This window comes from Lepidochelys olivacea (genome assembly GCF_965140295.1).
Source record: "Lepidochelys olivacea isolate rLepOli2 genome assembly, chromosome: 5".
Classification (NCBI taxonomy): Eukaryota; Metazoa; Chordata; order Testudines; family Cheloniidae; genus Lepidochelys; species Lepidochelys olivacea.
Window position 1 is genome coordinate 2584929 of NC_140415.1, and position 18689 is coordinate 2603617.

The 18689-nt window shown below is 47.3% G+C and overlaps 1 protein-coding gene across 1 annotated transcript in view; it reads left to right on the forward strand.

Annotated features, from left to right (window-relative positions):
* The first annotated feature begins 6002 nt into the window (after nt 1-6002).
* VCP (valosin containing protein) overlaps nt 6003-18689 on the forward strand; it is a 32808-nt gene continuing 20121 nt past the window's right edge. The window contains exons 1-3 of the mRNA XM_084628674.1: nt 6003-6156; nt 16348-16459; nt 16874-17046. Of these exons, the coding sequence (XP_084484800.1) occupies nt 6140-6156; nt 16348-16459; nt 16874-17046 (302 nt within the window). The 5' untranslated portion in view covers nt 6003-6139. The remainder of the gene's footprint in view (nt 6157-16347; nt 16460-16873; nt 17047-18689) is intronic.

An 18689-nucleotide genomic window follows, 5' to 3' on the forward strand; every position in this document is an offset into this window, starting at 1 on the left:
CTGTGATTAAAGACACAGTTAAATCTACCCACAGCTATACAGATAGCAAAGCTCTCTGAACTAGTCAAACAGCAGAACAAAAGGCAGGAGGCACCATGAAAAACTTGAAACTAGCTTAGAAGCTGTAAACATACCCAGCATGAGGGCTAGAAGTCATTACCATGAAATCCATGAGGCTATGAAGACATTCCAAGCAAACTCCAAAGCTTTTCAGAATAAATATACAAGATATGGAAAAATACATAGCCCAATAGATGTATGTTTAGCCAGAGGCATGTGGCGTAATAAATGCACAAAATATGGACATTATGCAGCTGTTTGCTGCACCAAGGCAGTCAGGGAGGTGACTAACATCACAGACAATCAAGAGCCATTGTTTCTGGGATCTATCACTTATGATGACACAGAGCCTGCCTGGAGAGTGAAGTTAAATATTCAGGGTGAGACTATTGACTTTAAAATTGACTCAGCAGACGATGTAAGTATCATCTCAAAAGGAACTTACAATCACCTTCAACCCCTCCCAGGGCTGACCCAGCTCTGACTAGCCCTGGAGGTATTCTGAACTGCATAAGAATGGCTATGCTGGGTCAGACCAAGAGTCCATCTTGCCCAGTATCCTGTCTTCCGACAGTGGCCAGGGCCAGGTGCCCCAGAGGGAATCAACAGAACAGGTAATCATCAAGTGATCCATCCCCTGTCACCCATTCCCAGCTTCTGGCAAACAGAGGCTAGGGATTCTATCCCTACCCATCCTGGCTAATAGCCATTGATGGACCTATCCTCCATGAATTTATCTAGTTCTTTTTTGAACCCTGTTATAGTCTTGGCGTTCACAACATCCTCTGGCAAGGAGTTCCACAGGCTGACTCTGCGTTGTGTGAAGAAATACTTCCTGTTGTTTGTTTTAAACCTGCTGCCTGTTAATTTCATTTGGTGACCCCTAGCTCTTGTGTTATGAGGAGTAAATAACACTTCCTTATTTACTTTCTCTACGCCAGTCATGATTTTGTAGACCTCTATCATAACCCCCCTTAGTTATATTTTTTCCAAGCTGAAAAGCCCAAGTCAGGGAGATAAGACAGGCTATAAAAGTAAAAAACTCAATAATAATATTGGCTAGGTACATGTCACCTCAGGACGGGCTGCAGAGATGAAGTTTCTTGACCCCTTAAATGACGGCTTCTTGGAGCAGCTAGTCTTAGAACCCACGAGGGGAGAGGCAATTCTTGATTTAGTCCTAAGTGGAGCACAGGATCAGGTCCAAGAGGTGAATAGAGCTGGACCGCTTGGTAGTAGTGACCATAATATAATTAAATGTAACATCCCTGTGGCGGGGAAAACATCATAGCGGCCCAACACAGTAGCATTTAATTTCAAAAAGGGGAACTATACAAAAATGAGGCTAGTTAAACAGAAATTAAAAAGGTACAGCACTAAAAGTGAAATCCCTGCAAGCTGCGTGGAAACTTTTTAATACACCATAATAGAGGCTCTACTTAAATGTACGCCTCAAATTAAAAAACATAGTAACAGAACGAAAAAAGAGTTACTGTGGCTAAACAACAAAGAAAAAGAAGCAGTGAGAGGCAAAAAGGCATCCTTTTAAAGGTGGAAGTTAAATCCTAGTGAGGAAAATAGAAAGGAACAAAAATTCTGGCAAATGAAGTATAAAAATATAATTAGGAAGGCCAAAAAAGAATTTGAAGAACAACTAGCCAAAGACTCAAAAAGTAATAGCAAATTTTTTTTTTAAGTACATCCGAAGCAGGAAGCCTGCTAAACAACCAGTGGGGCCACTGGACGGTTGAGATGCTAAAGGAGCACTCAAGGACGATACAGTCATTGCGGAGAAACTAATGTGATGCTAACGTGGTAGAAACTATAGTAAAGACCAGAATTATCAGACACGTACATGCACACGATTTGTTGAGGAAGAATCAACACGGCTTTTATAATAGGAAATCACGCCTCACCAGTCTATTAGAATGTTTTGTGGGGGATCAGCAAGTGTGTGGATAAGGACGATTCAGTCGATATAGTGTACATGGAATTTTAGAAAGCCTTTGACAAAGCCCCTCACCAAAGGCTCTGAAGGAAACTATGTAGTCATGGGATAAGAGGGAAGGTTTTCTCCTGGATCAGTAATTGGTTAAAAGATAGGAAACATAAGATAGGACTAAATAATCACTTTTCACAATGGAGAGAGGTAAACAGCAGGATCCCCTGAGAAAGGATCTATAATGGGACCTGTGCTGTTTAATGTATTCATGAGTGATCTGGAAAAAGGAGCGAACAGTGAAATGGCAAAGTTTGCAGATAATACAAAATTATTCAAGATAGTCAAGTCCAAAGCAGACTGCGAAGAATTACAAAGGGATCTCGCTAAACTGGGTGACTGGGCAACAAAATGGCAGATGAAATTCAGTGTTGGTAAATGCAAAAATCATGCATATTGGGAAACATAATCCCAACTATACATACAAAATTTTGAGGGTCTAAATTAGCTGTTACCACTCAAGAAAGAGATCTTGGAGTCGTCATGGATAATTCTCTGAAAACATCTCCTCGGTGAGAAGAAGCAGTTAAAAAGGCTAACAGAATGGCGCTATTAGGAAAGGGATACAAAGACAGACAATACCATAATGCTACTCTCTAAATCCATGGTGTGCCCACACCTTGAATATTGTGTGTAGTTCAGGTCAGCCCATCTTAGAAAGGCTGGAAAAGGTTCATAGAAGGGCAGTAAAGAAATCAAAAATATGGAGTAGAGGAGAGACTAAAAAGGAGAGAGTGGTTCAGGTTAGAAAAGAGATGATTAAAGGGGGATATATTAGAGGTCTATAAAACCATGACTGGTGTGGAGAAAGCGAATAAGGAAGTGCTTTATTTACCCTTTTCCACAATACTAAAACCAGAGGTCACCCGATAAAATTAATTGACAGCAGGTTTAATACAAACAAAAGGAAGTACTTTTTCACACAATTAACCTGTGGACTTCATTGTCATGAGTTGTTGTGAGGGCCAAAAGTATAATGAGTTCAAAAAAGAACTAGATAAGTTCCTGGAGGATAAATCCAACAATGGCTATTAGCCAAGATAGTCAGAGATGTAACTCCATGCTTGTAGCGACCCCTAAACCTCTGACTGCCAGATGACAGGGTGAATCTCTCAGAATTGCACTCCCCCTGAAGCTCTGGTATAGGCCACTGTCGTAGACAGGCTACTGGGTTAGATGGACCATTGGTCTGACCCAGGGTGGATCTTATGGATCTCACAGAGGAGAGAGAAGTCCTCTGGATCCAGTCACTGAGGAAACCCTTTGTGAAGTGGTGGTGTTTTCATGAATGTTTGGATCCTGGTTCTTGTGAAACCAGCCAGCCCTGCAACAGACTAAACATTGGAGGGAAAACCTACTTTATAGGCAAGGTAATTATAGGAGAGGTAACTATTTATAAACGGAGACCCAGCTTTGCATTGTATGATTTAGTTTTGTGTTGTAACCAATTGTTTCCATCATTTTCTCTCATTTCTAGTTAAATCTTTATCCTTTCTTAAATAAACCTACTTTTGTTTTATTGTGTGTGCTCACAAAGCTGTGAGTTACACAGGAGCAGTGGTTTAAGGCAGGGGTTCTCAAACTCCATTGCACCACAACCCCCTTCTGACAATACAAATTACTACACGACCCCAATGGGGGGACTGAAGCCTGAGCCTGCCCCAGCCCCACCGCCCCAGGTGAGGGGGCCAAAGCCCCAGCCTTGCCGTCCTGTGGCGGGGAGCCTGTAACCTGAACCCCACCACCCATGGCCAAAGCCCTTTGGTTTTGGCTTCAGCCACTGGTGGTGGGGTTCAGGCTTTGACTTCAGCCCTGGGCCCCAGCAAGTCTAAACCAGCCCTGGTGCCCCCATTAAAACAGGGTCACAACCCACAGTTTGAGAACTGGTGGTTTAAGGTGAAGGTAGCAAACAGGGCAGAGAATCGGGAATTACATGGTGTAGCCAGCGGCAGGGGCCGGATATCAATGGGGAGCGATTCGGTACTGGGGTGCACCGGCTGCTAACCTGCAGGGTGAGGACACGGCAGGCCTAGCCCAGAGTCGGTTGCTTGACTGGCCAGTAGAGTTAAAGAGCTGACACCCAGCCAAGCAGAGCCAAGACTTCCTCATGCAGGTCAGTCTAAGCGTGGATTTGCTGCAGGAAACTTTCCAGGCCTGGTCTCCCTGTGCTACCCTCTCGGATTGTCTAGCGCAGACCGTTCTCTGCCCCTTCGTGCAGCCTCACCTGCCACGTGGAACAGCCTCTACCTAGCAGTTTGCTTCATTCATTCTCCATCCTTTCAGATCCTACCTGAGCACAGACCACAGCACTGCTCCCTTCTCCACAGCTCATAATTTCTCCTCCTCTCATTACTTAAGTTCTGTAAAGGATTGGGGGGGTGCAGTGGGCATGAAAGTGACTGCACACCGTAGACTTGTGTCACCACCAAAGCTGGGCCTCTGAGCCATTTAACCAGAGTCCTTGTGCCCCAGGTCACAGCTGGCCACTTTGGATGAGCTCCAACTGGCAGACACTCATCAGGCTGCTGTACTGGCCCCAAACTTTGGGTCCCATGTACTCTCAGCTTGCTGGGGCAAGGCAGAATTTAAGCACTGTCTCTGGGCCGTTAGGCACACACATCAGGTGCAGATCCAGCATCTGACACCCCTCTTGGCGGTGGAGACCCCATAGTCCACATGCCTAGGTAGGCCTGACACTCCCAAGCAGCTGCTGCATGTTCTCATTGTTCCAACATTGCTGCTGAGCCCCCTGGTTGACTGTTTCCCCTTTCTGGACCCACGTGACAGTGTAAACAAGTAACTCTCAGGCTCTGCGAAGGAATTTCTAAACCCATGACACACTTTACTTTTAGATAGCACTGATCTATGGAAAGCAACAAATCTCCATGCAGATCCCTGCCTCAGTTTCCTCACTACTGCAAGTGTCCTTTGGGACTTGTCACTGTCTTTTCAGGGGATTCCTCCTGCTCAACTTTATTTCCATTGCATCTCCCAGCAGTCCCTACCTCTCCTAAAAATGGCTGATGAGAAAACCTCCCTTTATAGTTGCAATCCCCGTTGGCACACTGTGACCACCCGCTGTGACTTCCGGTCCCTCTGGTAATTCCAGGCCTGGTTACCAGCTCAGTAGAAGAGGTTTCCCCAGGTGGCAGCAGCTCATTGTCCTGCCAGGGCAGATTAGTCAATTGTTGACTGTCCCCTGAGCACAAGGAGGAGGACGCAAGTGTCCAAGGACAGACACCCGGCATGCCCAGCGTTCATGCAGCCTCCCTGGAATTCATCGCTCCACTCAGCGCGATGGCCAGCAGGTCACACGAGGCAGACCTGGATTGCAAAGCATGGCCTGAGATGTTTGCACCGTGTCCCCAGCCAGCGGCCGCTGGGCACCGAGGCCCCTGCTGAAACCCACTTCTCTCAGCACCATCCCAGCCTGGGGTGCAGGGGCTGGGGGTCCCTGCTGAGACTGGCTGCTCTCAGCTGGAGGAGGTGGGACTGGGAGGCCCTTTCTGAGCCCAGGGGCTCATTCACTGCCCGCCTCTGGCCCAAGGGGCAGAGAAACCAGCAGCAGCCCGGACCCCCCCACCCAGGGGTTAATATTGGTCTGTCAATCACCTTACTTCCCTTCCTGATTGGCTGAACCTGTCCAGGTTTTACCAGGTCTTAGGTACTGGTGGAGTCGTTACTAGGCAGGATAGCAATGTGGGCGGACCCTGCCTGCCCCGTTTTTCCATTGGCGTATTTTTGTGATTGGCCGTACGTTCCGTGTTGCCGGGTAGAGTCACCACTCTTCCTTGGGCACTGTGATTGGCGGACGAGGTGGCGGCTGGAGCTTTCTGATTGGCCAGGGCAATACGGTTTTTCCCACTGGCCGCTCTGCTGCCAGCCTAAATTTCTGATTGGCGGGCGCGGCTTGTTGCTAGGCAGAGTAGCCGGCGCCGGGCGGAGCTCCGCTTCCGATGAGTCGGCTGTGAGGCTCAGTCAGAGCGAAGCGCCCGGAGCCGCCGCCAGCCCGAGCCGAGCCCGCTGGGGAGACCCCGAGACCCGCCGCCGCCAGCCCCGCCCCGCCCCGCCCCGCGCGCCATGGCCTCGGGAGCCGAGTAAGTGCGGAGGGGCCGGGCCCCGCCCCAGCCCCGCGGCCCGGCCCGGGCCCCCCCCTCCCGCCGGGCCCCGCGGAGCCGGTAGGCCCCGGCCTGGGCCCGAGCGGCCGGGGAGCGCCGGGGGCCCGCCCCGCGCCGGGCCCGATCCTGCTGTGTCATGCGGGCCCCGAGGGGCGGAGCCGGGGCTGGGCCCGGCGAGTGGGGCCTCGGCCTCCCCGCCGCCGCCAGCCCGGCCCGGCCCCGCCGCGCCCCGCCGCGCCGGCCGGACCCCGCGGAGGCGGCGGCTGGGTTCCTTCTTCCCGCGGCCGGCGCCTCGGCCCGGCCCTTGTGGGGCGGGTCGCAGCCGGGGGCGGGGAAGGCCGGGCCGGAGCTGGGCTGGTGTCCGCCTGCTGCCCGCCCGCGCACGCCCGAGCCTGGCTTCCCCGGCCGGTCGCGGCGCTTCCTGCTGCCCGGGAAATGCCGAGTCACGGGGCTCCAAGATGGTGGGAGCTTCGGCTCCTGCCCCGGCGGCCTCGCCTCCCCCTTCAGGCCTCCTGCGCGCTCCCTCGGGGGGGGGGGGGGGTCCCCTGCTCCGACTGCGAGATCGGCCTCGGTGTGGCCATTAGTCCGGCGGGGGCGGGGGCTCGCTCTCGGCCTGCTGGGCAGCGTGCCCCCCCCCCCACTGTTTCATTTTTCGCTTTGCCCTTTGGGGGCGGGGGGGGTTTCCATTCATTGGCACGCACGCCTGAAGACACCATGAGGTCTCGGGTAGCGCAGCCCAGCGGTTCTCCACCTTTAGGGACAGCCGCACCCCTTTCGGGAGCCTGGTTTGCCTTGTGTACCCCCAAGTTTCGCCTCGCTCAAAAGCTAGTGGCTTACAAAATCAGGCCTGCAAATACAAAAGCGTCGCAGCATGCTATTCGTGAAAAATTGCTGACTTTCTCGTTTTACCAGGGAATTATAAAATCAATTGGAATATAAACTTTGTGCTTACGTTTCCCTGTCAAGTATACGGAGCAGTATAAACAAATCATTTTCTGTTTGAAATTTGAGTTTGTACTGGTTTTGCTCGTGCTTTTTAATGTAGCCTGTTGCAAAACTAGACGAATATCTAGATGAGTTGATGTACCCCCTGGAAGACCTCTGCGTACCCCCAGCGGTACACGTACCCCTGCTTGAGAACCCCTGGTGTAGCCCTCAGGACCCCACAGGACAGCAGTTGTGGGAAGGTTTTGTTTTTAGACTCCGTTAGGGCATAGAAGAAAATGGCAGATTCTTGGGAAGTTGATGGCCATCAGCACCTCCAACCAAAATACCACAGATTAAAAAAATCATACTGATTGTCCTAAAAACAAATTCAGAGTAACCAGATAGATGGAAATGGGAGCTGCTGAGGGACTCAGTGTGAGAAGGCGTGGACATGTTCCTTTGGAGATGTGGTTATGCCATATGGTAACTGAGAGGAATCCTCTATTTTCTTGTGCGGCATCTTGCTTCATATTGTTACACGCTGAGAATGGAGGTCCTCTTCCACTTTTCAGACATCAGTTGGGTGATAGCTGCACAGCCACTGTGCAATGTGTAGCCATCGAGATGAGCTGCCACAGAACTTAAAGGTGATCTTCAAAACAAAAGAGTATTTGCAACAAGCCATTCACCAGGGTCAGAGGGGCATTCAGTGCCTTAGAAATCCATACCTTAACTCTTTGTTCTTTTTCAGGTCCCAAAGTCCAGACCTGCTGTGGATCAACAGCTCTGGCATGACACCAGATTGCTTTGTCCTGATGGGTCAGCTGCAGCAAGGATCTGCCATCGGTTTGGTGCCCATGGCAGAGTTCATGCTGGAACTGTTGATCTAAGATACACACTTTGACACTGAGTCACATCTGAGTGTGTCTTAAAATAAATCTGCTCCTGTTCTGCTTAGGAAAACTCTTCCCACCCTGTGATTACAAGACAAATCATTCTTTAACTGAATTAAATGATACTATTTTAATTACAGTTTCTGGGTTCCTGTTGGTGGCAGCTATCTTGCTGAGGTGATTCCTCTGATCACACCATGTGGGAGTCCAGTAACTGAGTAAACTAGTTCAGCTTGGCTTTTAAGATTGTTTATCTTTTAAATATATCATTGTTTAACCAATATTAGTAAATGGGAACTGACTATCTGGTAATGGGCTCTAATTGTGCTCTCCCAAATGACACCTCAGCAAGATGGCTGCCCTCAGCAGGCAGCTTTAAGGAAAAATTGTGTTCCTTATTGTTATAAATACCTGAGGAAAGCACTGCTTGAAGCACAGACATTCTGGCTCAATCTGTTACAAAACTGACCTCTCCCTAGGTATCTGTCAGTAGCAGGTCCACCTGAATCAGTGCTAAAGCCAGTTTAACTACTAGCGTAGAGGGGGCAAAACTCCTTTCAGATTCATGGCAGAAACATGAGTCTCAATCACATTTTCCATCGCAGATGCATATAACTTTGCCCATCTATGTTAGCAGTAGTTGTCAGCAGCAAGTTTCAGAATGGTAGCTGTGTTAGTCTGTATCAGCAAAAACAATGAGGAGTCCTTGTGACACCTTAGAGACTAACACATTTATTTGGGCAGAAGCTTTCGTGGGCTAAAACCCACTTCATCAGATGCATGGAATGAAAAATACAGTAAGCAGTATATATATATTACAGCACACGAAAAGATGGGAATTAAAATATATATATATACTGCTTACTGTATTTTTCACTCCATGCATCTGATGAAGTGGGGTTTAGCCCACAAAAGCTTCTGCCCAAATAAATTTTAGTCTCTGAGGTGCCACAAGGACTCCTCATTGTTTTTGTGTCAGCAGCAAATCAATTTCCTAATGTGGATGGGCCCTCGGAGACCCAAGCATAGTTTGTTCTTGCCTCCTGAGGATTATGTTGTCACAAGTATGCTAATCAGTAGTGTAGGTTCCTCTCTGTCCCTGCTCATTCATGCTGTGTGCCACAGTATATGGGCTTCAGGTTTCATCACAAGTTAAAGCATCAGGAGCTTTAACACAGGGAAATGATTAAGTGGCATGGACTGTAAAACTTGTTTTGTTGGCAGACAGGAGACTTGGAAAGTTTCCCTTATAAAGGAAGGAAAACAGTCTTTATGGATTGGGGCAGGAAAATACTGTGGGTGAGTGTTAGTGCTGGGATTTCTCATCTCAATTGGACCTCTGTACTGGGGAACATATCCTGACTTTTGGACTGTATTGAAGAGAGATTGAAACATGCTGTGAACTCTGCGTTTTAATCTAAACCCCTCAAAAGTACAGTAAAACTTAACATTACATATCTGTCTTGTGGGTCAGCATAAAAACAAAAGAGGACTGATCAATTTTCCCTGGGCTCTCTGTAGTCTTAAGGACCTCGTCAAATTCCCTCTAATTCTCCTTTCCAGGCTAAGTAACTTCCATCTCTCATCTGTACCCCTCTGATACTTACTCTCATCTGTAACTACCATGTAACCCTCTAAACACCTTTGTTCCTTTCTCTGGAGCTGCTCATTGTCAGCAGTACCTCTAAGGTGAGGTGACTGAAACTGGCCCTGCTAGACTAGATGAGCATATGCCACTGTTTGGAATATGTCTTCTATTTGTAATGCCCTCAAGCCTCTCAGTGCTGTAAGTGCTGCAGTGCGCTGGACAGACGGCTTTTTCTGTTCATTAGACCCAAGGTTCCCAAAGTTTTCTTATTGCGTACCCCCTTCCAGATTTACCAGCTGCAAGTTCAAAGTGCTACAGTGATCGGCGGTGAGGGCTCTGTATGTCACCGTATCTGTATTCTCATTGGTACATCTTGAAATAAATTAATTACCGTATTTTATATAACAAATTCCCACAGAGTTTTAAAGCTTCCTCTGAGTAGCTTATTATGAAATTGCAATAAATAAAATAATAAAATCCACCCTTACACAATTTCTCCTGTGTACACCTAGGGGTACGTGTACCAGAGTTTGGGAACCCCGGCATTAGACTCTCTTTCCTCTGAGGATCCTGCAAGTTTGAAGCTCTTTAACAGACCTTTTGGCTCTTGTGAATTAACTTATATTTACCCAAGCTAGGTGTCACCGGCTGTTGTATTGCTTGTTCCCCCAGTGTGTTTAAATCCATCAGAAGTTTCTCACCATTTTCCATAGCTTTCTAATTCACAGAACAACTTGCTGATAGTTTCAACTCACTGTCCATTTCCTCCTCCATTTCACTAATAAATGTGCAAAGCTGAACCTACTGCCAGCCCCTAGGCTCACACTGCTAACCTCTCCACCCTCAGAGGCAGTAATTCACAATGCCATTTCCTGTTAATTCAACTTCTTAAGCTGGATGAGCGCAAGTCCATGGGGCTGGATGCTCTGCAGCCAAGAGTGCTAAAGGCCTTGGTAGATGTGATTGCAGAGCCATTGGCCATTATCTTTGAAAACTCATGGCGATCGGGGGACGTCCCAGATGACTGGAAAAAGGCTATTGTAGTGCCCATCTTTAAAAAAGAGAAGAAGGAGGGTCCGGGGAACTACAGGCCAGTCAGCCTCACTTCAGTCCCTGGAAAAATCAGGGTCCTCAAGGATTCAATTCTGAAGCACTTAGAGGAGAGGAAAGTGATCAGGAGCAGTCAGCATGGATTCACCAAGGGCAAGTCATGCCTGACTAACCTAATTGCCGTCTATGATGAGATAACTGGCTCTGTGGATGAAGGGAAAGCAGTGGACGTGTTGTTCCTTAACTTGAGCAAAGCTTTTGACACGGTCTCCCACAGTATTCTTGCCAGCAAGTTAAAGAAGTATGGGCTCGATGAATGGACTATAAGGTGGATAGAAAGTTGGCTAGATCATCGGGCTCAGTGGGTAGTGATCAAGGGCTCGATGTCTAGTTGGCAGCTGGTATCAAGCGGAGTGCCCCGAGGGTCGGTTCTGGGGCCAGTTTTGTTCAATATCTTCATTAACTATCTGGAGGATGGCGTGGATGGCACCCTCAGCAAGTTTGCAGATGACACTAAACTGGGAGGAGAGGTAGATACGCTGGAGGGTAGGGGTAGGATACAGAGGGCCCTAGACAAATTAGAAGATTGGTCCAAAAGAAATCTGAGGTTCAACAAGGACAAGTGCAGAGTCCTGCACTTAGGATGGAAGAATCCCATGCACTGCTACAGACTAGGGACCGAGTGGCTCGGCAGCAATTCTGCAGAAAGGACCTAGGGGTTAAAGTGGACAGGAAGCTGGATATGAGTCAACAGTGTGCCCTTGTTGCCAAGAAGGCCAATGGCATTTTGGGGTGTATAAGTAGGGGCATTGCCAGCAGATCGAGGGACGTGATCGTTCCCCTCTGTTCGGCATTGGTGAGGCCTCATCTGGAGTACTGTGTCCAGTTTTGGACCCCACACTACAAGAAGGATGTGGAAAAATTGGAAATAGTCCAGCAGAGGTCAACAAAAATGATTAGGGGGCTGGAGCACGTGACTTATGAGGAGAGGCTGAGGGAACTGGGATTATTTAGTCTGCAGAAGAAAAGAATGAGGAGGAATTTGATAGCTGCTTTCAGCTACCTGAAAGGGGGTTCCAAAGAGGATGGATCTAGACTGTTCTCAGTGGTACCAGGTGACTGAACAAGGAGTAATGGCCTCAAGTTGCCTTGGGGGAGGTTTAGGTTGGATATTAGGAAACACTTTCACTAGGAGGGTGGTGAAACACTGGAATGGGTTAGCCAGGGCGGTGATGGACTCTTCTTCCTCAGAGGTTTTTACGGTCAGGCTTGACAAAGCCCTGGCTGGGATGATTTAGTTGGGGATTGGTCCTGCTTTGAGTAGGGGGTTGGACTAGATGATCTCTTGAGTTCCAACCCTGATATTATATCATTCTATGATTAAGTCATGTATGAAGAACCTTATCAAAAGATGGGTTTTGTCCAGTTGGTGTGATTTACATTTGAAACTCGTAATGAGTTTGGGAGGAATGATTATTGTTCTGTAGAATCTGTGCTGCCTTCACTTCCTGAGGTTATATGTTACTTTGCAAAACATTGTATTAGTCACTTCTTAGACTTGCCATCAGTTCCCTCAGTATCACAGCCAAGATGCTCTAGCTTCTGATGTCCAGGGTCTCCTTTGGCTTTAAAGCTGGGCCACTAAGTTAATGACTTTCCAATCTCCAAGAGCAGCGCTGTTTGTAAGGACCTTGCATCTCCTTGTATATTCCTACTGTTTCACCAGAGGCTCCTATCTTGCCTGATGACTTACAGGTTTCGAGTTTCTTATATTGCTCTGTTACTTCCTCATGGTTGGATTTATGCTGGAAATGGCCCACCTTGATTATCATGCACATTGTAAGGAGAGTGGTCAGTTTGGATGAGCTGTTGCCAGCAGGAGAGTGAGTTTGTGTGTGGGGGGGGGGTGAGAGAACCTGGATTTGTGCTGGAAATGGCCCAACTTGATGATCACTTTAGATAAGCTATTACCAGCAGGAGAGTGGGGTGGGAGGAGGTATTGTTTCATGGTCTCTGTGTATATAATGTCTTCTGCAGTTTCCACGGTGTGCATCCGATGAAGTGAGCTGTAGCTCACGAAAGCTCATGCTCAAATAAATGGGTTAGTCTCTAAGGTGCCACAAGTCCTCCTTTTCTTTTTGAGTCCTTTAGAACTCTTCCAAGACTGTTTTGTTGGGCTTTGGTCGGAACCCATCAGTTCCTCCTCCAGTCACACCCACAGCCTTTCTGCTGCTTATGGGTTTTTAAATACTGCCTGCCTGGGTAATTGTACATAGCACTTTACTTGTACAGAACTCTATGTGGACATTCATTAATCCCTTTCCTCATGAGATAGGAAGAGAGAGCCCTATTCTACAGATGGGGAAAGGCAGATACAGAGATGAGTGACTTACCCAGGGCCACACAAGTCTATGGAAAGATGCATGCTTCCTGACTCAAGAGTTTGTGTTTTTCTTTAGGTCAGTACTGCCTCTCTGGTTATTCCGAATTTGCCTCTTAGCTGTAACTGGTTGTCTGTCACAGCATACTTGTGCTTAAGCTGGATTTCCAAACAGTTCCCAGATAAGGCAGCTGCCCTCTTGTTATTCCTGTGATCTCTTCTCTGAAGTGGCAGGGAAGGGGCAAGTGCTGCATAGTTGTCCGCTCAGCAAAAACTGTCATCACTACACTGAACTCACATTGCATGTACTACCACTTGTGTGCATGTCTGTAACATTTTTCTTAAAGATTCAGTGAACATGCAAAACAAAACAACTGATCATCCATAGGCAGCATTCCCCAGGAATGTTAATGAAGAACACTGCACCTGCTTGCTCTGCTCACCACCTCCCCAAGGCTTGCTCTCTGAAAACGGTTGTTTGTTGCCCCCAAAGGAGTTACATACAGCCTAATTGTGCAACCATCAGTGTTGTCCAATGGAACCCCTCTGCTCCCATCCTGTGTTAACACTGGCATATTACTAAGGATACAGCTAAGAGTTGCCTTTTTGTTGGAACCAAACCAACCTGCTCTTAATATTTATCACTCACGTATGGTATGTCTAAACTGTCCACTTGTGCCAGTCAGCTGTTAATAAGGGAGCCGTTAAAATGCTCTGCTGATGGTGTTCCAGAACAGCTTGCAACTTCTGCAAGCTCTTAAATGATCACTGAACCAAAATCTTACTTTAAAAAACAACCTAAAACTTTTGCTTAGTATGTTAGATGTTGAAAATGTACCTTCTCAGCATTTTTTGCTCTTCAGTTTACTCAGTTTATTTTCATTGCCCAAACGATCAGTTTCATTTCTTGGTGTGTATTAGCATAAAGCTGCAATGTTCTGTGTTTGAATGCTGCAGGGAAATATTTACATCCAAACAAAACTGTTTTCATGGACACTTAAAACTAGGGGTGGGCAAACTTTTTGGCCCAAGGGCCACATCTGGGAATAGAAATTGTATGGTGGGCCATGAATGCTCACAGAATTGGGGGGGTGGGCTCTGGTTGTGGGGGGTTGGGGCCAGAAATAAGGAGTTCAGTGTGCGGGAGGGGGCTCCAGGCGGGGGAGAGGGATGATGGGGTGGGGTGAGGTGTGGGCTCCAGGCTGGGGATGAGGAGTGTAGGAGGGGGCTCTGGGCTGGGACTGAGGGGAGTGGAGGGCGGGAGGGGGCTCAGGGCAGGGGGTTGGGGTGTGGGCTCTGGGGTGGGGATGAGGAATTTGGGGTGCAAGAGGGTGATGCAGGCTGGGATTCAGGGGGTTGGAGGGTGGGAGGGGGACCAGGGCTGGGATATGCAGTTGGGGCGTGGCTCGGGGGGCAGGCTCCACGCGGCACTTACCTCAAGTGGCTCCCGGAAGTAGCGGCATATCCTTTCTTTGCCGGAGGTGCGGCCAGGCAGCTCTGCACACTGCCCCGCCTGCAGGCACCACCCCTGCAGCTCCCATTGGCTGTGGTTCCTGGCCAATGGGAGCTGCGGGAGCAGCACTTGGAGCAGGGGCTGCATGCAGAGCAGAGCCCCCTGGCTGCCCCGACATGTAGGAACCGGAGGAGTACCATGCCACTGCTTCCAGGAGCCACATGTAGCGGCCCCCGACCCTGCGCCCCAGCTGGAGCGCCAGAGCATAGCAAGCCCCAGACCCCACTCCCCAGCAGGAGCTCAGGGGGCCATCTTAAAACAGCTGGCAGGCTGTAGTTTGCCCACCCCTGCTTAAAACTATTCATCAACGTGATTAGGTTTGTTAGTTTTACCTGACAGACCTCAGTAGGCTAAACTCATTTGAATTGGGGAACTGTAACATTGTCCTGTAGCTGCTTGTGTGTAGTCTGGGATTTGTAATCAGAGAGAGTCCACCCTCCTGGCCCTTTCTGTGGGATTGATAAGACCACAATTTGCATATGAGTGCTGGTGATTGTCTTGATACTGTGTCTTTGTTTTTAGGCAAGAGACATTCCAGGAAGGAACATCTTGATGGTCCTGTTTTTCATAAATATCTTCATAGCTATTTTAGTTCAAAGCTACCAAATTAGCTAAAATCGCTTTCTTACAGAACATAATTCTGCCCTCTCACTTTGCTCTCCATGTAGAACTGAACCGGTTTCACTCAACAAGATAATTGTATTTTGTCTTTCAGACAGGTTTAGTTTGTAAAAGAAAAGGTAGCCAAGGAAGTTTTTAATGTGTGTGGACAATGGTGACCAAAGCAGGGTTTGCCCACAAAGGGAGGAGCAGTATTAAATAGAATAAATGGACACAAATCAGATGTCAAGAATTATAACATTCATAAACCAGTCGGAGAACACTTCAATCTCTCTGGTCACGCAATTACAGACATGAAGGTCGCTATCTTACAACAAAAAAACTTCAAATCCAGACTCCAGCGAGAAACTGCTGAATTGGAATTCATTTGCAAATTGGATACTATTAATTTAAGCTTAAATAGAGATTGGGAGTGGCTAAGTCATTATGCAAGGTAGCCTATTTCCCCTTGTTTTTTCCTAACCCCCTCCCCGACATTCTGGTTAAACTTGGATTTATGCTGGAAATGGCCCACCTTGATTATCATACACATTGTAAGGAGAGTGGTCAGTTTGGATGAGCTATTGCCAGCAGGAGAGTGAGTTTGTGGGTGGGGGGGAGGGGGGATTGGGGGGAGGGGGTGAGAGAACCTGGATTTGTGCTGGAAATGGCCCACCTTGATTATCATTGTAGGGAGAGTGGTCACTTTGGATAAGCTGTTACCAGCAGGAGAGTGAGTTTGTGTGTGTGTGTGTTTTTGTGGGGCGGGGGAGAAAACCTGGATTTGTGCTGGAAATGGCCCATATTGATTTTCATACACATTGTAAAGAGAGTGGTCACTTTGGATGGGCTATTACCAGCAGGAGAGTGAGTTTGGGGGGGGGGGGGGGGACGGTGAGAAAACCTGGATTTGTGCTGGCCCAACTTGATTATCATACACATTGTAAGGAGAGTAATCACTTTAGATAAGCTATTACCAGCAGGAGAGTGGGGTGGGAGGAGGTATTGTTTCATGGTCTCTGTGTATATAATGTCTTCTGCAGTTTCCACAGTATGCATCCGATGAAGTGAGCTGTAGCTCACGAAAGCTTATGCTCAAATAAATTGGTTAGTCTCTAAGGTGTGACAAGTACTCCTTTTCTTTTTGCGAATACAGACTAACACGGCTGTTACTCTGAAACCAGTATTATCCAGACTCAGCAGTTCTGTTTCTTTCCAGTTCTAAAGCGGACGACTTATCTACCGCAATTCTAAAGCAGAAGAACAGGCCCAATCGGTTAATTGTCGATGAAGCCATCAATGAGGACAACAGTGTCGTATCACTGTCCCAGGTATGTCTCAAGTAACGTTAAGAACAGTGTAGTTAATATGCAAACCTCCAGTGTCTTTCACCCTGAAACTCGGTAGTAGGCCATTGTTGAACATGCTATATGAATGTAAAGATTATATAGAAAGCCATGAGGAAACAGCAGATGGGCTGTGATGGGTGAAAATGGTTTCTTATGGATCTCTTGCTTGTAAGACTTCTGAGCAATTATCATGGTTCTCTAATGATGCTAGTGTTCGAGCAGGAGGCCTTGCCCTTGCTCCAGGATAGGCAGTTGTGGGATCCCATATCTCTTCATGGCTCACTCAACACTACTGTTACCAAGATGAAGCACTTTGGGGTCAGGTTGTTGCTGTCTTCCAAACAGTTACATTCTGGCCTTGTCAAATGCATGGTCTAATTCTGTCACTGTTCACAGGCAAAAATGGATGAATTGCAGCTGTTCAGAGGAGACACAGTTCTGCTAAAAGGAAAGAAGAGGAGAGAAGCAGTCTGCATTGTCCTGTCAGATGATACCTGCTCAGATGAGAAGATTCGCATGAACAGGGTTGTTCGTAACAATCTGAGAGTGCGCCTTGGTGATGTGATCAGGTGGGGTCTGCTTTGCTAGCTTGATGCATCTTCCTGGATTTGTTTAGCTGGCTCTGAACTAATTCAGTCAGTAATGGAGATTGGGATTGTAGCAAGTGTTGAGTTACCTTTCAGGGTAGTTCTAAGAAGCAGTGCCTCTTAAAAGATAATGTCCTGTAGCTGGAATCTAAAATGCACTGCTAGCTATATGACTATTCCTAAGACCTGTGCAGGGGAACTATGTTCTGTGGACTACAAGAGGGGTTTTCAAAAGAGCTCAGGTGATTTAGGAACACAAGTTCCATCACTAAATCTCTTAGCTATCTTTGAAAATCCCACCCCACATCACAGATCTCTCTTCTCCTGAAATGTTCCGTTTGACTGTTGCATAGTTTAAGCTTATGTCTTTTCACAGTCTGATTATTAGTAGAAATGGTAATGGCCATTTCAGTGGAAAGGGGTATTGTGTTTCCCCATAGTGTCTGTAGCTTAGTCATTGAACTTTTGCATGAGAAGCAGAAGTTGATACTGTTTGGAAAAGTAAAAGTGACTAATCTGTTTTCATAGTCAAAGCGGAGTGAAAAGTGAAACAATCAAATAGCATAAGCAATGAACAGTTAGAATATAAAGATCCTTTCCGTTTTAATCTGAGGGGTTAGCAACTCATGCAAACGTGTTGTGGGAGTCCTGTTGCTTGAGACTTCTAAAAAGCAGAGTGAGTTAGCACTCTAACATGCATCATAGGGAACAGCCTTGCATTGACTTGAGGGAGGTGAACTAGATTATTTAACCGAGGGAAAACCTGTAAATGGCTCTAAATCACAGCAATGTCCTTTTGTGTGCACAAGTTGTGGAGGGTCAGCTGCTGCTGCAACTGAGTTGGCTCCTAATCCAGCACTCCCCAAATGTTGTTGGGTGGGCATCTGAGGCTCCTGTTGCTTGCACAGGATTTTCAGGAGTGAGATCTAGTAGATTCTTCGGACTCTGCAAAATATATTTTTTGGTATCTTTGTAGAGGACTGAGGTGCTTTCTAATGGAGTACCCCAAAGTGGCAAGCTTTGAACAGCACATGGGAAAAGGTGAAATCTGAGCTGATCAGGCTGTGAAGCTATGATACTAGATTGAAAGTAAAGATGGGCTTGAGTAGAGTACATAGCTGATGTTTACAGCTGTAACAGTTACGTATGACAATTACTTATGACGTGACTGTTCTTCATAACCAAGTATCTTCTCTCCTAAATCATTCATCTCTTACCTCCTAAAATTTCAAATAATCTTTTCTAAATCCTCTGTCTCTCAGCAGCTAATCATCTCTCCTTTCGTCCATTTATCTCTACCTAGGTCTCTGTCCGGTGCCGCCTCTTGAGATTTCATTCCAAACCCACAATCACTTCACTTGGTCCCAGAGGCCAGAAATCGCTGAATCCTCCTTGGCCTCAGACTTGTCCTTGCTTATCTCCTTTGGCTGTAAATTTCCTGTTGCATTTCTTACTGTGGCCTTGCCTCTGCTGAAATCCTGATTCCTGTCTTTATCACACTTCCATTCTTAGTCTCTGAATTCCTCCTGCCTCTGGGCCACTTGGTCTCTTCCTTTACTCTTCAACTTAATTCCTTCTCTATAAAACATTAGCTGACATGGTATATAAAGGGCGCTGTGCAAAGC